Source organism: Megalops cyprinoides, chromosome 21 (genome assembly GCF_013368585.1).
Source record: "Megalops cyprinoides isolate fMegCyp1 chromosome 21, fMegCyp1.pri, whole genome shotgun sequence".
Lineage (NCBI taxonomy): Eukaryota > Metazoa > Chordata > Actinopteri > Elopiformes > Megalopidae > Megalops > Megalops cyprinoides.
The window spans coordinates 19,023,796-19,047,544 of record NC_050603.1 but is presented as its reverse complement, the minus strand read 5'-3'; the positions used below and the strand labels follow the sequence as shown (position 1 = coordinate 19,047,544).

Here is a 23,749-nt window from a genome sequence, read left to right as displayed (position 1 = left end):
ATCATGTTGAGTCAGTGGGTGTTGAATGTTTTGCAAGGAATCTTGGCTCCTAATTTATTTGCTATTTAGCCATCACTGCAAACAAAGTAACCTTGCAGTTTTTGGAGCAATGAGGAGACAACTGTTTGCAGCAGGCTGTTTTGCCAGGTGCTAAGAAAACAACACCAGATAATGCAAGAGCAATCATCTTCCAGTATGTTCTCCCAAATAAGATGACTAGCAGGGAAATTCAGGTCTGTTCTTTATAGGGCTCATTCAGGATTCTCTGATTATCATGTATATATAAATATTAGTGGTGGTTGCATTTTATGTTGCATGTAAACAGTTTATTTGGAAAATGACCATAACCAGAGGAAGGACTATTGGCTGGAATACAGTGTGCATGTAAATGCAATGAGACATCAGCAAGGATCATCTGTCTACCTATTATAAATCAAACAGGATGACTTCAAATAATGGATTGTTTAATGAGTAGCTTTAATTTAATAGAATATATCACATATTTCAGATTTCTTGAATGTGATGAACTGGTCCTGTCTTTTTGAGGGGGGGGGGGGGGGGGGGGGGGCTAACTGGGGGTTTGCACAGTGGTTTAGTTGGGGTTCTAAGGTTGCAGGATCAATTCCCAGCTGGGCTGTGCCATTGTGCCTTTGGGTAAGGTGTTTTGCCCAGATTGCTTTAGTAACTATCCAGCTGTATAAACAGATAACATGCAAATGTGCAGGCTTCTCTGTATTAGGACATCTTTTAAGAATATACATAATGTAATGTGTCCTGATAAATGAAATGCGCATCACATGAGCAGAAGGAAAAAATATTTTAGGGAAAATATTTAAATTCATCTGAAGAGAACAAAAGAAAGAATTTCTTATCAGTGCTGTGCAATGTTAAACGGGATGTGTTTTGTTGCAAGGTAGATTGAAATAAGTTTTGAAGGCATATAGAGTGTTACAGCTTTTAATAACTGCACTAAGATTATTTTGGAGTAGTGTAGTGGGTTTTAATATTTCATTAGGGATTGGCCAAGGGATGTTCTGACATGGTTTACAAGTTGAAAATGAGGCAGACAAAATGTCTGGAAAGCCCTCAGGAAGCATTTTTGATGTCATAACATGGAATTTATTTTTTATTTAGATATTGCTGTATTAAAAATTGAGTTTATGGCATTTAATTTAAATACTGCCTGCCACCAGTCCCCAAAATGCACTGTGAAGCTGGTCGCACCCCTTGTAACTCTTAGCACAAGGACACTACATTAATACAATTAATATTACATTAAAATCTACACGCAAATTAGCTTAGTGTGCTAAGAGTAGACTACATCAAAGCTTAGACTTAGTTACTAAGAATGGTTTTGAATAATAAGTAACAACATGCAAAATTGATTTCCAACAATGTGTGGAGAGAAGGAGAAGTAGGGCAATACATTCTGGGGTTTTGGAAGGTTTTGGCAGAGGTCAGAGTAGGTGATGAAACCACACAAGCATTTCAAATTAGTTTGTACTCTCACATGCTAAAACAAATGAAGAGTTTTTAAATATGGAAACATGCTGTAATAAAGATAAGGTACAAGTTGTTACGTTTTAAGTTACCCTCCAAATCTTCATAGGAAGTGGAATTAACACAGATCTGTGTTAGTGAGTTGCGGTGAATCACATGTCTCTAAGCCTTCAGAGAAGGAGAAACTGATGGTAACTGAAGGGACCTTCGGTGTGGCATCCCATAAACCAGCTCAGGCTCGCATCAGATTGGCCTCCCTCACTGGAGGTGGCAACCATGTGCCTAAATGCTGGTTTGACTGGATATGTAAACAGAATTAATGATAAGGTAGCGTTGAGAACAATTCTACAATGGAAACCCAGCTATACTCCGTGTTTGCTCATTGATTGTATTTTTTGTTGTTGTTAATAGTTCACACATTTCTGACTAAGTTTTTCGTGAGCACTTTTCATTTTACTGATTTGTGAGCATGTCAGTGAACACACTGTAATGAAATGGTAGGAAACAACCTTAATAATAATCACTGGCGAAACTATAGGACCAGAGCGTCTCGTAGGACACATCATTTTCCAATGCAGGTGAAAGCTATGGCACCAACTGATGATGACTTTTTGGTTCGCCCTGATTTATGGATCATAGCCATTGAAAAGTATCTGCTCAGTTTTTGTTCAAATTTACTCCTGAAATGTGAAACATCCGTGATAGCCAATATAAATCTGCTGCAAATTATGTACGGATAATTTTAGAATATAAAATCAAAATAGGAATTGCACCTTATGCAGCTGATAACCTGAATTTTTTTTGCATTTATAATTCAGAGGAATTTTGCATCAGAGACATGGGGGAGTCAGCTATTTCCAATATTCACCTCATCATTACCACAGGTCTTGTTTGTTGTGAAGTATAAAAAACATTTATGAGAATGTTTTAATATTTGATGACAATCTGTTACAGACAGAGGTGTGGTGGGTGCACCCCGCAGGATAGAGCCTGCATTACTAATGAAGCAAGTACAATCAACTTCTTGTGTAATACTTGCCACCACCAGGTGGCCATACAGAGAACAGCGCGGATGTCAAGCAACCTCCAATGGATCTGAGCATTCAAAGCTAAAAGCAACTATCAAAATCGATCCCCCTCTCCTCAGCACATCTCCCAGAGAACTGAGGAATCAAGTTCATCCCTCTAATGAGCAAACACCTGATGGTGGTCTGGATGGCCCCTGATCTGCCGACTGTTACCAACACCTGCAGGGATGGGAGCTCTCCCTGGTTATCCATGATGTCCATGGTGCTGCATAATCTCCAGCTGCTGCCAAAAAGGAGGTGACTGGGACAAGGCTCAATCCTTCACTGTACCACAGTGTATTTACTTTAAATAAAATAGCTTGATCCCCATTTTTTATAATCTGTGAAATTTGAGGAAATGGAGTATATCATGGCATAACATGTCTTTGTTGTTTCTACAATGATTAATTCATCCATTCATTATTAATAGAAAATGTACGTTTTGCAAAATGTTACATTCTGTAACTGTATGGCACTAAAAATTGCAATTCATAGTGTGTGTGTGTGTGTGTGTGTGTGTGAGTGTGTGCGTATGAGCACAAGCACACACACACACACACAGACTATAAATCACAATTTTGAGTGCCATCAAGAGATTCTGGAAAGCAGAAAAGAGTGAGCCATCTTTTTGGAAACAATCTGAATGATTATACACAAAACCTTGGGGATTCTAAGGTTTAATCTCTCTGGCAATGCATGAAATTGCATTAAAATGAAATGGTGTCTTAGTAAGAAAACACTGTGCAATGCAGTTTTACTGGTATTCAGTAGGAACTAGCATTAATTGCCTTTCAGGTTTCTACCCTGAACAGTATGGTTACTGAATCACCACATAGGTTGTATTAGACTGCAGTGATTCTGCAGTGATTTGCTGAGGCTCTGTTTTTGACTACACAAGATCGAACAGACCATCCAAATGAAATCCAAACAACACCAAAAAACTATACAAAACTGGAATAACACTATATTTTATTTCCCTAGCACAAAAACACTGCCCGCAATTACAAGTGTGTGCAGAGATGTATGAGGTGCCACTCATTCAACTCAACACTCCAACTTCATTTTAGATATATAACTTAAATAAATAAATGACTTAAAATTAAAATCTACTTGAAACTGAATGTCCCTGTTATTTGGTTGGGAGCTTACTTGGATCTTGGGAAGTTATCCCATAAGCCTCCAGTTTGAGTCAGTTCTTTGCACCTGACCTGGTTGGTCCCCATTAGGTTATACACAAGGTCTGACTGCTAGGGGGGCCAGCTGTAAATGTGTCTGCCACTTGGACACAACAATTGATTTAGCGCAGCAGTCAAGAAACTGCTCTGGGTGATGAGGGGGTCCCGACCCCTCATCTACTCTCAGGCAGTGGAGTTATGCACAGCAGTTGGACAGCTGCCTGCACTGGCCCACGATGCACCTCTCCGCACACCTCCCGAGGCAAACCAAGGTAACCAAGCCTGAGGGCTCAGCTGTTCCGCCCACTCACCCCAGCCATCAGCGGCGCGCTATATTTACCAGCTTCCTGGGTTACAGAAGCCAGTCAGAGGGGCATTGCGCAGCTCCCAAGCACCATGCTGGATATTTGAAAATAACAGTAAAGCTGAGCCTGACTGTCAGTCCAAGCCACCGTAAACAGAGAGGGGGGACTCAGACATCGTGCGTGGAGAGAGTCCCTCTCCCATCTTGAAATAAAAGGAACAGGTCACACGTGACGCTGCTGGGGACATTTGGGGAGGACGGTGGTGGTGGGGGGGGGGGGGGGTTATATTTTTAGACCCGGATTGTACACAGCCGCCTCATGGCCATACCCGGGACCCTCGCAACAAACATTGTGGCGTGTCTCTCTCTAAGTGCTAGCCACCTCCATCACCAGTAGCAGCAGTTCAGAACTAGGGAAGAGAAAAACATGTAAAAGTTTCTGCCAGAATTTTGCCCTGTTGAAGCCGACTGACCAGCATCCTTGGATGCGACAGATTGAGACAAGGTAAGGAGACACTCTACTAGGATGGTGTCGTGGCTGAGCGTCAGAGGTTAGGTAGAGGTATATAAATAAACATGAACTTCAGTTTGTAGCTGGCTGTTCTTACTGCTTCAGTACTACATATGAATATTTAATTATTGTCTTGGATTATTTGCCACTTTAATTTTGACAGTCAATTTGGCCAAAGTCTTAATGTGGATCACAGGACAAACCTGTGGACAAAAGTTAAAACTTTGGTGCTTTTTGCCTACAGATGAGCTGTTATCTAAAGTGACCTCTGGCAATGTATAACTGTTAGAACAGATGTGTTGATTAATACTCTGCGTTTATCTGCAGTGGTGTTATTTGAAGAATTAACTCTAATAAACACTTCAATTGATATCATGAATTCATAAAATCCATCACTAGCAGTGCTATGTCTTCCTTCTGTTGCTCATTTAGTTTTTATTTTGTGACTGGCTTAAATGTTTTTCAAATTGAAACTTTTTAAGAAAATCATTTTCAAATTCTTAGACATTTTAAATGGTGCGGTAGTCTAACTGTGCTCCTGTTTTACAGAGAAATGGATAACCTACTCCACAATGTATTGTATACATTATTATGACCATCATAGGGTACATAATTATTATCAATTGCTGTTACTTAGTTACATAATAGTAAAGGTGGCTTTGTTGTGAGCCACTCTGAAATTAAATCAGTAGCTGTCTCTGGGGTGATTAGACAGAGCCAGCTTAGTGTCGATAATAGCCCTGTGAAATGTCCGTTTTTAAACGCTGGGACTGTCAAGGACAAACTCTTAGAGGAGAGTGTAACAGCTGGGATATGATATAACTGGCATGATAAAGTTAGCTTTGATGAGGACACAATGTCAAATGCTGTGCAAATGCATTAACATGATTTAAGAGAGACAGAACGGACAGCACTGTGCCAGTGGCCCTACATCAAGGACAGTCTCACAGTTGTGTGGGACAAAGCCGATTTAGGGGAGAGGTTGTCTGAGGGTTTAGCTACGATCCCTCTGTAATGTGAACCTACCTTTTGATTTTGACTAAACAAATCAGAGAAATATCTGTCCGGCTGCACAACCACAAGTGAACTTGACCCAAAAAAGGACCCTGACTGTGTAATGTTATCAAGATATCAACAGCACAAATGAGGTAAAACATTTCAAAGCTCGCATAACTCCCTGTTTCATTTCTCCACAGAAATGGCCAGTGCATCGCGTGAGGTCTACCACTTCAAGGACGAAGAGCTCTCATCCCACCTCCTTTCGCAGCTGAACTTCTTGAGACAGGACCGCATCCTGACCGACGTGCTCCTGTGCTCCGACGGCCAGGAGATCCCCTGCCACAGGAACGTCCTGGTGTCCAGCAGCCCCTACTTCAGGGCCATGTTCTGTAACAACTTCAAGGAGAGTAGCCAGACCAGGATCGACCTGAAGGGGATCACCTCCGGCATCCTCAGCGGTATCGTGGACTATGTCTACACGGGGGCGATCACCATCACCATGGAGCTGGTGCTGCCGCTGATGCAGACCGCCTCCATGCTGCAGTACTCCCGCCTCTTCGAGGCCTGCTCCACTTTCCTGCAGGAGCAGCTGAACCCGGACAACTGCCTGAGCATGATCCGGCTCTCCGAGATCCTGCACTGCGCCAGCCTGCGGGAGAAGGCCCGGGAGATGGCCGTGCGGAGCTTCTCCGACGTGGCCGCCTCCGAGGACTTCCGGGAGCTCTCACTGCCCGAGCTCATGTGCTACCTGGAGGACGACCGGCTGTGCGCCGAGGAAGAGCAGGTCTTCGAGACCCTCCTGGCCTGGATCCACCACGACCCCTTCTCGCGGCGCGGCGCCATCCACGACCTCTTCAAGCGGGTGCGCCTCCGCTACATCCACCCCACCTACCTCTTCCAGTTCATCGCCAACGACCCGCTCATCCAGTCCTCCACGCTCTGCACCGAGATCATTGAGTCGGTCCGCCGGCTCATGTTCTCCGTCAGCGCCAAGTGCACGCAGGAGCTGAAGCCCCTGTGGGTGACACCGCGCCGCTATACCTGCCGCGAGACGCTGGTGGTGGTGGGCGGCCGCAAGAACAACGAGCAGACATCGCGCGAGGCGCTGCTCTACGACGAGCGTACCCAGCGCTGGCAGTGGCTGGCCAAGCTGCCACTCCGGCTCTACAAGGCCTCCTACGTCAGCATCCACAGCATCCTCTACGTGGTCGGTGGGCTCACCATGACCGCCGGGGACAATGTGGTCAGCGCCACTGTCTACACACTCTCCCTCAAAACCAACCAGTGGAGGACAGCCGAGCCCATGCTGGAGCCCCGCTACGCCCACCAGTGTGTCTCCTACTTGCACTTTATTTTTGCCCTCGGCGGTATTGGGGCAGATAAGCAGATCTCAGACACAGTGGAGAGGTACAACAGCATGTTTAACCTGTGGGAGCCCATGGCCCCCATGCCCACGGCTGTCCTACACCCGGCTGTTGCTGCCAACGACCAAAGGATCTATGTGTTCGGGGGTGAGGACGCCATGCAGAATCCCGTCCGGTTGATACAGGTATAGACCTAGAGGAATAAACAAGCCTACCGCCTGTTCTGGGTTGGTGATGCCATTGGGCCATTCCTAGATGCCGTCTCTCTTGGGTCTCCCCAGGTCTATCACATCTCTCGGAATCTGTGGTCCAGGCTGGAGACCAGAACAGTGAAGAATGTGTGCGCACCCGCTGCTGTCATTGAAGACAAAATCTACATCATTGGAGGTGAGCTGTAGGTGAATAGGAAGTGCTTCCCAAACAATTTCTTCTACCAGATTCTGTCTGAACAGCAGTGGCAAATTACCACTGCTATTCTGTCTGACCGTATCTGAATCTAAAAGAATGATGCCCAATACTCTCAAAGTAGTAGCAGAAGGCCCCACTCCCAAACACCATCCATTTACCCATTACCACTATGCCTTGGAAAATTAGGTACAGCTGATACACAAGCACTGCTCAGATAAGCTTGTGTCTCTAAATATTCAAACATTAAGGCAAAAATATGATCATGAATTAACAAGCAACGTCTTTGTTTTTTCCGAAGGATACACAAGAAGAATGATCGCCTACGACACCAAAGCAAACAAGTTTGTGAAATGCGAGAACATGAGGGAGAGACGAATGCACCATTCTGCCACGGTCATCGACAACAAGCTGTACGTGACAGGGGGCCGCTACCTCAATGGCCATGATGCCATCGAGGACTCGGACTGCTTCGAATGCTACGACCCAAAGACGGACGTATGGACCTCCAAGGGGACGCTTCCCTATAAGCTGTTCGACCACGGGTCCCTCCCTCTGATCTGCGTCTCGAACAAGCCCAACCCTCCTTGAACATCCTCTCCGCTCCCTGGGCGCCTGCCCGCGTGTTGCTGCTTGTGTTATGCGGTCACGCTGCTGTGAGTTGCACGGTCATAACCCAGGAGCCGTTCTGATTGGTCGGATGCTCTTCATGGGTACATCAAGGAATGTGCTTGACTACACGGTAGCACCTGCAGTCTTAAATCAAAAGAGATTTTAGCAGGCAAGCTGAGGTATCAGATTGACCTCCAGGGTGTACCGAAGACCTACAGTACAGTAAATTCAGACTTATATAATATACAGCTGTTCGGTCATAAGTCTGAAACATTTTTACTGACAGATGCCCCCCCCCTCCCTGCCAAAAAGAAGCTGAGTCACCCCTGTGGCATTGCTGATGCATAATTAAAGATAGCATACTGTAAAGCCCTTGCTGTACCATTTTCAAAATAAATGCAGCAAGATTATTCAATATTGTCCTTCGAAATGCCTCCAACCTGCACACTGTCAGATAGAAAGGTCACTGACAGGATGGTAGAGGCATTCGTCTTCTACAGTATTTGGACAAGTAACTGGCCCCCTCTGTTGAAATGCATTCCGCTCAAGCTGACATTCTTGTAATACCACACTTGCTAAGTACCTTTTTGTCAGCAATCAAAATTTTGTTTTTTTTTTCTGCCTGTACATTCAGCACAACAAAATTATCAGTGTCAATAAAACTGTGTTTTATTGGCTACATTCATTTCATTGTTGAGAATTTATATTGAAAAACAAATGACAAAATTATGCCTGTTAGATTCTGTTTGATATGCCGCTGCCAAGGCTATTATGCTTTTTCAGATATAATTGTTCCTCTTTATCCCAGCACAACTCAGACAAACTGTCTAAGTGATTACGACAACAGTACAGGGGAAGTCATGCATTTAGCCATTTTGGCTCTCCAGAACACCGAACAATGCATCCGAACAAGAAACCACAGTGAAAACAATTAATCTATCATTTGAGAAAGTCTAGGGTCTCCCACAGAATTTCTGTGTTCGGGAAATGATGTTACAATGGCACAGCATGGATTGCACAATGTTTGTTTGTACTAGATGTTCAGAAATTCGGAAAACATTCAGTCGCATGTAGTTCTGCCATTTTGTGGGATTTTTTTTTTCTGTCAGGCCTTATCTTTCAGCCTCGTGCAAGGTCTGTCGGTGTACCCCTGCTGTTATCTACTGAAAATGATGAGCACTTAAGAAAGCTAGGGCATCCAAAATTATTCTAGGTCTTCCATGAAAACCATTATCAATATGTTCCTTTTTTAGACCTGTCAGCACACAGCTGGTTTACTGCAAGTTACTACCGTGGCAAATGAGTCCATACATAATACTCACTGACTATCACAAAAATACATCTGTAACTGCTGGAAGTTGTGGCTCATATGTATTTATGGGAGTTCTGGATAAACTATTTAAGGATGAAAATATCCACGTTGGTGAATAGCTGACAAAAAATATGGACAACTAAACTCAAAGGTGGGCACTAAAACCAGCTACTGTCATCACTGTAGCTCTTCTCCCTGTAAGGTTCAGACTTTTTCAACTCTTTCAACTGTCTTGACTGTCCATGTGGGAAGTAGGAGCTGTCTGTCACATGACAGGGCTAAACTAGTTTTGTGTGGTTCTATGCTCTGCAGTGCAGTTCCCTTCCTCACAAATGACTCTGAAAAACTGACTTGAATGCTCCCCACTGTAAATTAAACTCCTTTTCTCATTTCTTCTAATTTTTACCTTATCATCTTTATTTATTCATGTTTATATTGAATCTGTGCGTTTTGTAATTATTTGTAAAATGTCTTATTTGTACATTTGAAAAATAATAAAGTGGTAGAAATTAACACATAAGCTCTGATTCTTTTCATGTCCTGGGTTATTTATCTAAGTGATGATTGTGACTGATTAGCTTTTAGTGTTATTCTACTGAACATGAACTGGGAAGGCAGAGAACTCTTATAATTATCCTGAACTTCATTTTGATTGTTTTGTACAATTAACAAGTATGCTGACTGAAATAAGGGTTGCCAATTAGCATCTGATTTTACTTTTTGCTTAATTGCTTCAAATGTTGTAACTCTGCCTTCGTGTGCCTCACATGAAGTCATTTCAGTTTTAATTAAAAAAGAAATTAATTTTGAGCTGAAATTCCAACTCGAGTCTATTTCATTACAATCTTTTTTTTTCAGAAGTAGCTTGATCTGTACACTATATTTAAAATGATTTTTAAATGATCTGAAGTGCGCAAAAATGAAGCTATTGCATTTGATGCAATTAAGTAAAAAGAATCAGATGTTGGTAGCGGAACAGCATTGCCCGTCGAGGTTTCATCAAAGGCAAAGCAGCCAGTAATATTAAGTTGAGTTTTCTGTTGTGTGTGGACTTCCTCCATTGAGTTTTGCAACACTCAAATGCCAGCAGACACAAAGAAAGGAAGGCAGACAGTACATCTGCATCTTAATGGCATGTTCTGTCTGACTGAGCACTACACCACCACTCTGGAGTCCAGCCTGCCCAGACAGGCCAGAAGCAACTAAAATATAGTGAATGAGGGCAGCCTAATCAACCAGAGCTTTAAGCTGTGAAAACTACATTCCAATTTAGTGTCTTGGTCAAATGAAGCTAAGGTGAAAATGGGTAAACTGCACTGACACGATATTGCAATGACCATTTCATGGATTGTTTCATAACTGAGTTATTATGTGTTTTTGGTTAAATGCAGAGGTGGACACCCCGGCATCAGAAAGTAAAAGTCCTGCCACGTATTTGTTCCACCCATGCAATACACCAGCTGAATTTAATTAGCACAACTCTTCAGCCAGGTAGAGGAGCTAATTAGTGAAATCACCTTGTTTAGTGAATGGCTAGAATGAATACATGATAGGACTTTTATTTTCTGAAGCCGGGGTTTTCCATCTCTGGTTAAATGCAATTTTCATAATATTGCACTCTTTAATGTTCAGATACACTAGGCAAGGAAAGAAGTAAACAACTGGTTTTCTCTGTTCCCTCAGCAGCAGTCCAACAGCCCCTAACCAAATCCCCCCCCCCCCCCCCCCCCCCCCACCCCCTCCCCTTCACCAACATTGCAGTGTTTTTAATGAGTCATGCTATCAAGCACATTTAGGGATCTTCACTGACTAAATGAAACCCAGACAACATGCGTGGCTGGACAGTTAAGTGTTTATAAATCAGTATGAAAATATTTTTGTGGTGCAGCTTCATTTTTTGTGTTTCAGGGACTTTTACCACATGACCCAGGCTAGTGTACAGCACACTAAAAGCTTTTTTTTAAGTTATCCTACTGTATGTGCCTAAAATATATCGAGTGGACAGCGGGCCATTCTGCACATGTGAAGCAGTAAACAAGTTTTCTGTACCTGGCATTAGTCTGGTACAGTGGATCTAATGGCATTTTCAAATATCAATAAACAGTGTTTGATCTTAACCACAGCCATCAAACTAATTGCAAGTCTGCATGTGATTGTTTCGATGAAAGGACATTAGAGGGTGAACTCTCCATACATGGTATAATTTTAAATGTATGAATACATCTTTGAAAAGAAAAAATAGGCAGGCTCTGCTTGGCACTCATTTTTGTGCTTGTTTAGACAGTTTGCTACAGGACTTAATAATTTGTGGTTCTTTCTCAGACAGCAATGCCAGTCTGTCAAGAAGACTTTGATAGAATTGTGATGGTGATATGATACATTTATTTAGAGAATAATTCTGTCAGGGAAAGTGTGATAGAATTGTGATAGCGATATCATAGAATTATTCAGAGAATAATTCTTTCAGGGACAATATGATAGAATTGTGATGGTGGTATGATAGAATTAGTCAGAGAAGTATACACTCCAAGTGTATCTGAAAAGAAATGACAAACATTCAAGTAAAAACGATTAATCGCTCAAGCCTTTTTTTGAAAATGCCCCGAATGTTGTTTGTGGGAATGTCTTTGTTACCCAAATTACAAGTGACCAGTCTGTTGATTTGTAACTGCAGCAGGCCTGATAGCATCTTGGCACATTCTTATTTGACACAAATCTGGTTGTCATGCTCTCAAAGAATTTATGGGGCACAAGGCCCCAAGTCATTTTCTTACTCCAGCATACAACTGCAGGGAGTCTCTGACAGAGACAAATGTTTAGAGACAAATGTCATCTCTTATGGCGACTGACAGTCAACAGCAGGGAGAGAGATGTGCGTCCACACAACAAAGATGCATTTTTAGTAACTGCAGATGTATGTGTCTTTTAATTTGCCTTGTCCTCCTGCTTCTTACCAATTACACTTCCTTTCCTCTTCCTGCAGTTTGTTTGGTTTGCACTTTTCATGTTGTCATGTGTTTAGAATTTCAGACACACACACACACACACCCTAAATGATATTGAGGGATACCATACTCTGTGCCAAACTCCGAGCATAGTTTAGGGAAAGGATATTTTAGGAGAGGCTGGACAAACATCACATGCTATTCAAATGAGAGCAATGTAGAGTTTTATGGTGGAGGAATGGACTGATCCCTTGATAATGGCATGGATGTGGGACGCTGGGCTTTGGTCACTTGTTCACACTGCAAAGTAGAATAAACAAACACACACCTGCCCTCCCTAAAAAATGGACCCACTTCCAGTTCCAGCTTCACAGGTGGGGCACTGCTGCTGTACCCTTCAGCAAGGTACCTAATCCAAATTACTCAAGCAAGTATCCAGCTGTATAAATGGATGCCATGTAAAGATTGCAAACTATGTTAGGGGCCCAGGATAAGGGCATCCACTAAGCTAACAATGCACTGTAATGTAACTTATCATTTGTAATCAGGATTTTAAATACTGCTTATATTGGAATGAGAGGCTGTGACATGATTAGGATTAATATTACGTAATGCCACTGCTTTGTCTTAGAGATACAGGAAGTTCCTACACATCCACCTCACAAGCAGTGGGTCTTATAGAATAAGCTTTATTAAAGTCTTCCTGAGAGGAAGTGGTGCTCTAACAATCTAAAAATCTATGGGAACCATGGCAGCATCCAAAATCAACCACTCGCTCCCTTTGGAGAACGAACACTTGGCAAAATGTTTAACTGACATGACAGGGCACTGACTTGGCTCGTCACTGCGGCTGGTTTGGAAGCACAGGCAAAGATTTTTGCAAGGGCTTTTGCATGAAATGGTACTGTCATGCGTGTGGGAGTAAACAGACCTCAACTCTGTGTGTGCCACAGGAGGAAAGCTGGAGCCTGACCCTGCAGCAATATATAATCCATTCAGACCCATGCTGAATTAACTTTCACCTCGAGTTTCATACAAAACAGTCTCCTACCTTGAGGGTATATAGCTCTGTTTTCCTTTTGTATAGAATACTTCCTTCAATGCAATGCAAAAATGTATGAGCAATTGAGCATGTATTACTGAAGTTTTCGCTCCTCAATCCACCGCTGTCTGCACTGTATAGCATCATTTGTCTCTCCCTTAACACACAGAGAGCTGGGATGTAAGCACAGAAATTCTTTTATAAATGTACATAAATCAATCAATTTTTATTTGTTACAGTGCATTCTTACAATCAAAATTGTCACAAACCATTGAACATACAGCAGAAAATTGGGGGAAAAAATTACTCCCTGACCCTGGGAAAAGGCAATCAGGAGACTCATGGAAAATAATGGCAGATATAAGAAAATGTACATAAATGTACACTCTGCCAAACGGCTTGTAAACACTTCATTTAACGGGCTCAATCAATGCAAGCAAGTCCTTAAGGCCCTGGGGTGGAGTGTACCAAGCAGGGATAAGCCTGGTGTTTGCTCGATATCCAGAATAAGACAGAGAGAGATGGTAACATTTTTGATGTTGTTTGAAGGTACACCGAGAAGAAGTTTCAATCAGGTCATTGGGTCATTGTAACTATGCACTTAGGTGATAGGTGAAAATCAAATTGAATCTATGCATTTCCTGTACCGGGCGAGACACAAAGTTACATTTTCTCCTTGCTGTCTATTCAGACTGCAGAGATTCTATAGTTTTTCTTTCTAATGATTTTTAACAGGGGCATTACCTAGTCCAGTCCAGAGATGTGGGACACTTCTGACAAAGGCATCCATGTCGACCTTCATTCTGAAGGCAAGTTAATGGTGAAAAAGGTGCGAAACATAGTCCATACATGTTTGGCCATTTCCATCTTTTCATCAACTGTCATTTGATATTATTAAGAATGTGGAATGCGTCTTACTGCCCTTGAATTCCACACTGACCATGAGAACAAGAGGTAATTGAATATTATTTGTACAGCTGGCCAAAGGAATGCCAACATCAACAAAACAAGCTTGTGCCTGTCTGGTACTGAGCTGGAACATTAAGCTGTGTTGTGTTGTATGCAGTATCAGATCAACAGTGCAGGCTCCAGTTTGACTGAAACCATAACAGCTTCCAGAGAAGGGCCTCCAGGCTACTCACGTCACCGTTTCCCACATGTTCAATGAATCACATGCGGCCCAGTCATGAAAGATGTGAAAAATATTCGATCACGGTTTTGCCGTGTCTCGCTATCTTCGAAGGTGCTGGAGTGCCATGTGGCCCGTTCCTCTATTTCCCTTCTGACTGCGCTCTGACAGCCATGCTCTTTGGCCTTTTAATATCACAGGGGAAGCTTTGTGGGGGGTCCCGAGCCGGCGGGAGGCACATGCCGCGGGGCTCCGGTTACCTCGCATCCGGCAAGGGCACTGTGTGACAGACAGACACGGCAATGCACGGCAGCTCTGGTCCGCCCAATCACACCACAGGCCTCTCAGCTGTGCGTGAGACATAGACTAGGGGAAAGGAAGCATGCAGCAGGCTAATGTGCCCATGTAGCTGCACTGCACCCAGCAAGCCTTGCAAAAGCTGATGAATATCATTCCATTTCCCTGTGATTTGCAATTTAACTGATTCATTTATAGAGATTATTTTACCCGTAGCCTCTGTTCACTGCATAGGCTATATTTTATCTATTCATATCATTGATGTAACATTGTAGAAATATTGTAAGAATACTAAACTATGTTAGCAGGGATGGTGTATATTGCAAAGAAGTGACTCTGGTAAAGTGATGTGCCTTGCTTCAGATGAGTAGCCCTGTATTTACCATCTATATGACTTAAATGAAAAGTTCTGACTTTCAGCTATTAGCTGATCCTAAGAGTGAAAAACCTCTCACCCACACCAGTTCTAATGATACTACAGGGAGTGATTTAAAAAACACAGTGGATCATTTAAAATCTACTTACAGTAAAGGCAACCACAGTACACTACTGCTTTTCCGATGATGTAAGCAAAAAAGCTGCCATTAGGAAAAAGTTGAAGAAAGAAAAAAGGCAGTAGGTATTTTGTGATTTAACAATAGGTTTGAGAAGGAATATGGTGTATGATCAAAATTACCACGTATCTGGATTAAAACTGGCTAGATTATAACGTTTTTCTCCAATTATGTCAGTGAAAGTTTACCTTTAATTTACTCGTTTGTCCATTACTCCTCAGCAGTGCTATTAAAAAAGTATCTAGGAAAACGATTAATTCCGATCCATTGCTCCTGTTGGTCAGTTTGCGTTCCAGTCATGACACAGTTCATACAAATATCAAGGGTAAATGTCCTGTTTGCACAAATTTTTGTATCACTGCGCATTGACAAATTTATTGTAATTGTTCCACATCATTAAGGGATAAATTACCGAGGATGAAAACGTTAACTAGTGCTTTCGAGAAGTACTACTCGTTGCAAACCAGCAATTGAACTCTTACTATGAAATATGTGTCTTAAAACAGCTTGTTACCTAGTCCCTTAACTGGGTAGATAGCGAATCCAGCAGCGCAGTTTAGATAGGAATGTTACTATAGCAACAGTATCGTAACATGTTAGGTGCTGCACTCATCGGCAGTTTCGTATAATTAGGGTGACCATACGTCCCCTTTTTCTAAAAATGCGTCCCAAAAAGAGGACATGTCCGGGAAAAAGAGGACGTATGGTCACCCTAGCGTCGCCGCCACAAATTGTTAAATTGGGTCTCTTTCTAAGTTTATCTACGTAAACTGCAAATCTTAAATTCAGCCTGGATTGGTTTTATAAATCCGACGCGGTACTGAAATCCGAACGAATATTGCCACAACGAGGGGTTTGAGATGAATAGGCTACAGGAAAGAAAAACTTTCTCTGGGGGTAGGCTATGATTCCATGATAATATCATATTGTGAACTCCAGATTTTTCAACGTATCATGAGCTGAATATGCTGTATCTTCTCATGCCTAATAAACAATGGCGGCTGTGATTAAGTCTTTCAACAAACTTCCTGCAGGCATAGCCTATAAAATGTGGAACTCTGGTCTAGAGACTAGAGTGCATAGCCTCGGCAAGGAAACGGCGAGATTATCCAGTTTACAATAGGAAAAACGTTTCTGTTATTCTATCACAGCAACCTCCAGTTTTATGGCAATAATACATATCATTTTTCCTACGCACCCTATGTTCTCCGGCAGAGGCTGAATAAATAAAACTAAAATCATTAGTTATATAACATATGTATTTACCTTAAGTTAGAAAGATAAAGTAATAAAGCACTTGACTTTTGGAAAGAATGACTTAAGTTTGAATTGGTTTAAATTAGAGTTTATCATGTCAAGGTGTCAAGGTCAAATGTCAAGGTGATGTGTAGGTAGGCTATTTGCCAAACACAGTTAGGTAAGAATTCCTCTGGTAAAACTGTGCGTCCAAGAAAAAGAAGATAAATAAAGCCACGTGTTGGAGAAGGTTTTCCAAAGTGGGCGGGTCTAGAAACATTTCCGCAAACTTGACTCGTTGCTATAAATATAGCTGAGAGTTTGACTTGTCTGGATAACCTTAGCAACACTGTCGTTGGGGAAAGAAACGAAACGTTAACGTGCAAATTGCATTTTGTCACGGAGTCGCTAATTTATTTATTCATATGTAGCCTATATAAATATTTTTTGCGGTGTTCTACCAAATATTCGAAGATGCCTTTTCTAGGACAGGACTGGAGATCGCCCGGGCAAAGCTGGGTGAAAACTGAGGAAGGCTGGAAAAAACACTCAGACTCCGAAAATAACATTGTTGCCGAATTGAAGAGGTCAGTGAACGTGTCAGTTTTTTTCATTGAAGCGGTAACTGTAGCTAGTTAAAGGCGCGTTGACGGTCTTAACTATTTCTGAAGTATATCATTCGCAGACTTTTCCACGATTTACTTTATGCACTTATGTACATGAAAAAATCAGTGCAGCTAAAAATGAAACATAATCGTACAATGTAGCCACGGGTTTGTCTGTGCCTCTCTGTTTTACCACAGTCCACGTGAATGCAATGAGAACAAAATCATAAAAGCAGAATAACTGCAAATATAAATCTGCTTAACAGTTCTTGCCTGCAAGTTAGGGTTACCCCTCAAGTTTCAGATCGTTAGATGTATTAAAGATATTGTGCACTGCAGGCGGTTTTGCAAATAATAATATCTAAAAATATATGGCACTGGCAACAATGATAGGATTTATACGTATGTTAATTTGCAGGCTTTAAGAATTGTCTCCAGAGAGAAGAGATTTCCTGTGTTTTATGTTTGAGGAGGTTGTGAGTACAACATACCCTCAAATCGCTGCATTTCTAGAGCAATTTACATTTTTGGATACAGTCATTATTGTTGGGATTTAGGGTTCTAATGAAACATTCCCGCATGGGTCTTTAAAATACCATTGTGCAATGAACAGCGCCAGCAATGATAGGATTAACAGGCGTCTGTTACGTAAAGCTCCACGGCTTGTCTCCAGAGAGAAAAATAAAACACCCCGCGGGTATCTTGTGGTCAAGACTGCCCAATCAGCCCTCTGCAGGGCCTCGGTCCAGGAAGTGTCTTCTCCACCTGAGCCCCTTACCACGTGAATTAATCACTGCCTTGACTGAACATACTTAACCCCAGGCCCCAAGTTTAATATTATTAATTGCACAAAGAAAGCTGGAAAATATGCTAGAGGGCAGCCATCCATGATCATGCGTGTGCAAAGCTTCTCATTGTTTGAGTCACAGCATCAGTTTTTATTTTGTGAACATGTTTCATTATTCCAACAAGAGGACTTAGGCAAAGAAACATCAATGATTAATATGGTTTTGGTGTTATGGTCATCAGGAATGTGGCCTATTGGGAGAAGTGTATCCATAGCTTGGCGTACAATTAGCAAGTAATGTAACTAATGTTCTTATGGCCTCTTCCAGCTGCTGTAGAGATGATCGGTTTCACAAGGGCAACCTGTGTCGTGTCGTGGGCCATGACATGGCTGCAAAGAAGCACAACAAAGACATCACGAACAACAGCAAGATCGCATGTATGTATTGAAATGGGTGCATAAATGTACAACAAACAACTGCAAACAGTGAGTGTAAAAATTCCTTCCTGAATTTTAATTGCAGATTTCTACAGTGACAAGTGGATACATGTCCACAAAGGTAGCACTAGAGAGGTATGATGTCTCTGTCAACTCGTCATGTCTAAATTGGAGAAATGCACCGGTTCTGGAGTAAACCAGAGGCTAAACTGTACTGTATCCCTCTGACTCCCATAGCGCCATGGTTATTGTACGCTGGGAGAGGCATTCAATCGCCTGGACTTCTCCAGCGCCATCATGGATATCAGACGATTCAACTATATAGTGAAGGTGAGTCTCCTACCTGCCACAGAGGAACAGATGACCTCTCACAAAAGGAATTCAATCACCAACGAGCAGTGCAAAGAAACAAAGGGATAAATTTATGCCACTGGGCGTGAAGGCCTTTCACCCCACAGTAAACCAGAGGTGTTTAGATGTCTCCCTCTCCCACGCTGCTCAGGAGGGATGGGTTCCCTTCCGCCCTTGTATCTTTAGATAAATGTCACATGTGTATCATGGCCATAGCCCCTGGAGTTTAGCATTGCTCAAAGTGCAAAACCCGCTGGTTAACTCTGCAGCATTGTCTGAGGGTCTTAGCAGAGCCATATCCTTCGGCATACAGGGAATTTACATTCACTTTCATGAATCACTGTGATGCCATCCTTTTGTAAAAAAAATCATAATAACATGTAAATCGAAAAGATAATAAAAAGAGTTTGTTGCCATGGCAGGTCAGTCTGACTCAGGTGACGCAAGCTGTGGGCGTGCAGAGTTTGTCTGGTTGCAGGGATTGACGGGTACCGGCAGAAGACTTCAGAGGCCATGCGGCCATTGTGAAGGTCGTTTTGAAAGAGTGAGGACAGGCTAGCACTTGTGCCGGAGGCTCCCTGGAAGGCGGGGCCCGGGTGGCATGCATGCAGTGAGATGACACCCCAGCTTATGACAAGGGACCAGATGAATCAGAGTGATTCATGGCCTCGGCCAGCAGCGGACCGATCATCCTCTGGCTTCATATCATTGTTCTCTCGTGGTCCTGGGGCCTGTTGCTAGGCGGGGGGTGCTCTCTGTCTAATGTCGAGCATGGAGCTTGCATTGTGCCCAGGGTTACACTGATCAGACAACAGCACCAGCTCTCCAATGACAGATATTTCTGGAGACACATGCAGTGGAAGTCCTGCCTTATAACGCAGCACGGCGGAAAAAGAGGAGCGCTGTTGGGATCCTCACTGCAACGGTGACAAACTGCTCTGTGAGTGTGAGCTGAAAACAGAAGCAAGCCGTGCTGGCCAACATCGCACCGAGATACATAAGGTGCTGTTTCGCTGGGGTGCGGGCAATGGCCGCGTATTTGGCTCAGGGCTTGAGGAGCAGGTCCGGTGACAGGCAGCGTTCCTCCACGATGTCAGCTGGCCGGGGGGAGCGGCCAGTGGCTCAAGCGTGGTATTCCAGGGCTGCTTGCCTCGCAGTGCAGTGTGAGCACAAAGTCACCTCCCAGGGCCCTGTGGCTGGTTACACAACAGCTTCACCTGCTCTGTGTGCGCTCACACAGATGTGTACGCAGTGCTTAAGCAGTGTGCACAAATTTAAAGGATCTTTTACTGCACCAGGAACCCCAGCTCTTCTGTGGTAAACATGAGCCTGAGCCGCCTCTCTGTGATTACTAAAGTTTAAAGGTCTCCAGTCTCCCAACCAAAGCTTTGCACTGGGGTTCACACTCTGAGAGACTTGTGTTTTGAAGTAAGCCCCTCTGTCCACAGAGATGCATGACTACATATGAACGTGGGAGGGGTGCTGCCAGCTTCACATTTGATGTCCATCTTCTTCTGTAGATTTTGGAGCTGGTCGCCAAATCCCAGCTGACCTCACTGAGCGGAGTGGCCCAGAAGAACTACATGAATATTCTGGAGAAAGTGGTGCAGAAAGGTAAGGGGTCAGGCGGTCATTCTTGGTCATCCTCCAGGGTGAAATAGTGACCAGCTCTGTAGGGAGAGGACAGGAACCCTCTGGACTGGGTTCTGGATTCACTCCCAGTTGGGCCAGCTCAGATGTCAAACATAAATTGTCCAAGGGAAAACCAGGCCTGGGAGATACCACAAAGACTATAAATATCTCCTGTCTATGTTGAAATGTCTGTACTGTCTCATGGAATTGAATCCGGCCTGGTGATGGCAGAAACATCTGTGTGTCATCTCTTTGTGCTTTAACAATAAAAATAAATCAAATGAGATTCTTAAATATTTTTGATTTTTTTTGTTTTTTCAAAATCATAATTATATAGAATTTTGACCACAATTAAAGTACTCATTCTTCTTAGAGGTTAACAGCCTGAGTTCAGAAACAAAGTAACAGGAGGTAACACACTGGCTCTGGTCTGAATCGTGGCAGTGACCTGGTCCCTGTTCTCTGTCCCAGTGCTGGAGGACCAGCAGAACATGCGGACGGTCCGGGAGCTGCTGCAGACCCTGCAGCTGTCCGTCAGCAGCCTGGTGCAGGACATGGGGAAGTCCGTCCTGGTGGGCAACATCAACACCTGGGTGCAGCGCACTGAGACCATCCGGCGCTGGCAGCAGCAGCTCCACTGTCTCCAGATCAGCCGGGTGAGAGGCGCGCCGGGAGAGGGGGCTCTGATTGGGCGCAGTGCTGGAGGGGCGGAGCGCTGTAATGCACAGCAAGTGCTGATAACGTCAGTGGAGTTGCCATGCGTGATGTAACCTATTTGTCTGGTGTGGAAGTCCTAGCACAGAATCTTCGCTTGCCATTTCCCCCCTGCCGGTATTAGTATCGGCATGGATGTAAAAATACCTAAATGGAAACTTTCTGAGTGGTTTTAGTTTGATGCCAAACCAAGCATCAGGGGAAAGATTGCTGGTACCAGGCTTTGGATGCTTGACCTGTAGACTTTGTGTGAAGAGTCTCACTGTGTTGTTTGTGTCCACAGCCAGCAACGGAGGGGACGAAGCTGACGGACCTGCCGGCGGGCCTGCAGCTCAACATCATGCAGCGGCTGTCGGACGGGCAGGACCTGGTGAGCCTGGGGGAGGCGTGTCCGGATCTCCGGGCGCTCACAGAGGACCGGCTCCTGTGGAAAAAGCTGTGCCAGTACCACTTCACAGAGAGACAGGTACCGGCCTGGACCGGCAAGGGCAGGGTCAGAGAGAGAGCTGAACACACAGACAGTAGCACATACCCACTCACACATGTATTGAACCATAACTGATTTAATGAGCTTTTTACAGTATCACAATGTTAACCAATATTTTACTCATGGACAATATACCTACAAAATACCTATACCTACAACATATGTATACATACAATATACCTACAAAATACCTAATCCCCCAAAATACCTACAACATACCTATACCTATAATATACCTACAACATATCTATGCCTACAATGTACCTACAAAATACCTAAACCTACAACATACCTATAACATGCTTATACCTACAATATAACTACAATATCCCTAAACCTATAATTTATCTACAACCTACCTATACCTATAATTTACCTACAACATGTTCATACCTACAATACACCTACAAAATACCTATACTTATAATATACCTATAGTTACAACATACCTACAATGTACTTATCGCTACAATATACCTAAAAAAGATCGATACGTAAAATATATTTACAACATACCTGTACCTACAATATACTTAGCATTACTTCATTACACATCCAGCTATGTAAATGGATTAAATGTAAAATGCTATTTGGTCTAGATAAAGGCAGTTGATAGTGATAGTCAGTGTCAGGAATGCAGTAAAATTTGCAGAGGTATTTAAGGTGATGCTTGGTCCTACATGTGCCTGTATGTGTCGCGGATTCCCACCTCTGCAGATCCGTAAGCGCCTGGTGCTGTCGGACAGGGGACACCTGGAGTGGAAGAGGACGTTCTTCGAGCTGCGCAGGTGCTACCCCGGAAAGGAGCAATACAGCGACACGCTGCACCTCTGCTCCCACTGCCTCATCCTCTTCTGGAAGGTAGGGGGCGTTCGCGCCGCCCGCTCTGAGTCAGCTGACTCCCGCCCCGGGGGGGGGGGGGAGGTGTGGCTGGGGGCTCCATCTCTCCGGTGGTCCGCGTCAGGGAGCAGAAACCCCTAATTCGATAATCGCTGCACTTTGAGATCAAAACGTGCTGAGGCGAAGGAATTCGGAATGTCAGATTCGATTTGCCGCGGCACAGATAAGCCGGAACAGCTGGAAAAATAGCACTTATTCAGCCAGCTTGATAAGCAGCTCGTGACATTTATGGAATTATAAAATATCTCATTATTCCAAAATACTGTGGGGGTATTGTCCTCATACACATCATGCACAGACTTTACAATGAGGTGCATGTGCAATGGAGAATCTTGCAGTAAAGAATAACGTCATCAGCGAGTAATCTTACTGATACAAATTGCAGTTCAGTCTTATGGCATTTAAAGTCCTGATGTTTCGGTAACTTCAAAGTTACCGAAACAGTTAACATCTCTGTGTCTGTCTCACTGTCTCTGTTACCCTGTCTCCCAGCAGGACACAAACCATCCCTGCACAGCAGTTAGCTCTGAGAGCTGCTGCATGTCCATCTCTCCCCAGGATTTCCTCAACCTCTTTAAATACTGAAGCACACGGAGGCACAGTGTCCTGCATCAATGTAGCGCCGATCGCCCGGTGGATCCCAGGAAGGGTCGATCTCACGGAGGGACAGAGGGGCGAGGGGAGGCGAGCGACGGGACTGGAGACGTCCCACAGAGAACTCTAATTTCGCACTTAAAATGGCTGCCACAGGAAAAAACCTGTCCTTCCATTGTACTGTAATTTCACAGATAATGATGGGCAGCTTTGATTCAATCTGCTTTGCTGAGAGCACGTTCCCAGATGCGGCAAATTCTCTGCTGGGTCACGCAGTTTTAGACTGTTTGTAGTGTCAGACAAAAGTCAGCAAAGAAAACAGAATGTGTTTGTTCAGAGGTAGAAAAACATGCGAAGTGTGGATGAAATATGAAATATTAACGTTCTGTCTTATTAACATCCTGTCCAGGGACTCCTGTAGAAATGATTCCATTTGGATTTTGAGATGATGTTTTTGGTTTAATCAAAGATGGTTGGAGTCCTTTAAGGAGCATCCGCTCCCTTCATGAATGTCTTCAGCTATATTAGCTCTGTCCCGCATGAGACCCCATGCTATTCTGGATGGCTGTAATTTGGAAAAACATGCGTACATTCTCAAAATAAAATGTTATGAGGGCAGTCACCAGACTGACTGGTAATATAGAATATGTAAAACATTTGTATGTATATTCATTTTTCACTTTTATACATTTCTTAAATGTTATTTTAGAGGTTTTAGAAGGTTTTGGATTTTTTTTTCCTCTTTTTTGACTGTAGTTGTGTGGCAGTTTTGACTGTGCTCTAATAAAG

General features: G+C 43.4%; 2 protein-coding genes across 5 annotated transcripts; both read left to right on the top strand.

Annotated features, from left to right (window-relative positions):
- Nucleotides 1-4,363: 4,363 nt before the first annotated feature.
- klhl38a (kelch-like family member 38a) lies at nt 4,364-7,941 on the top strand. Its single transcript, XM_036516039.1, has 4 exons — nt 4,364-4,551; nt 5,754-7,105; nt 7,202-7,307; nt 7,627-7,941. The coding sequence occupies exons 2-4, from the start codon at nt 5,756-5,758 to the stop codon at nt 7,914-7,916; spliced, it is 1,746 nt and encodes a 581-aa protein (XP_036371932.1). The 5' UTR covers nt 4,364-4,551; nt 5,754-5,755; the 3' UTR covers nt 7,917-7,941.
- Nucleotides 7,942-16,867: 8,926 nt separating this feature from the next.
- On the top strand, nt 16,868-23,103 carry LOC118768778 (F-box only protein 32-like). 4 transcript variants are annotated; one of them, XM_036515693.1, is made up of 10 exons: nt 16,868-17,022; nt 17,771-17,811; nt 18,182-18,282; nt 18,368-18,417; nt 18,520-18,612; nt 20,154-20,247; nt 20,737-20,921; nt 21,263-21,445; nt 22,184-22,327; nt 22,862-23,103. In XM_036515693.1, the coding sequence occupies exons 1-10, from the start codon at nt 16,927-16,929 to the stop codon at nt 22,949-22,951; spliced, it is 1,077 nt and encodes a 358-aa protein (XP_036371586.1). In that variant the 5' UTR covers nt 16,868-16,926; the 3' UTR covers nt 22,952-23,103. The 4 variants fall into 4 exon arrangements, with proteins under 4 accessions (XP_036371586.1, XP_036371585.1, XP_036371584.1 ...); XM_036515692.1 differs by lacking the exon at nt 17,771-17,811 and having other exon boundaries at nt 16,868-17,039; nt 18,173-18,282; XM_036515691.1 differs by lacking the exon at nt 17,771-17,811 and having other exon boundaries at nt 16,868-17,039; nt 18,140-18,282.
- The last annotated feature ends 646 nt before the right edge of the window (nt 23,104-23,749 follow it).

Coding starts and splice junctions, on each gene's coding strand:
- LOC118768778 (XM_036515691.1), top strand. CDS start 16,927: ATGCCTTTTCTAGGACAGGACTGGAGATCGCCCGGGCAAAGCTGGGTG. Junction 18,613..20,153: donor GATTCAACTATATAGTGAAG/GTGAGTCTCCTA, acceptor CTTCTTCTGTAG/ATTTTGGAGCTGGTCGCCAA. Junction 22,328..22,861: donor GCCTCATCCTCTTCTGGAAG/GTAGGGGGCGTT, acceptor GTCTCCCAGCAG/GACACAAACCATCCCTGCAC.
- klhl38a (XM_036516039.1), top strand. CDS start 5,756: ATGGCCAGTGCATCGCGTGAGGTCTACCACTTCAAGGACGAAGAGCTC. Junction 7,106..7,201: donor ATCCCGTCCGGTTGATACAG/GTATAGACCTAG, acceptor GGGTCTCCCCAG/GTCTATCACATCTCTCGGAA. Junction 7,308..7,626: donor CAAAATCTACATCATTGGAG/GTGAGCTGTAGG, acceptor TTTTTTCCGAAG/GATACACAAGAAGAATGATC.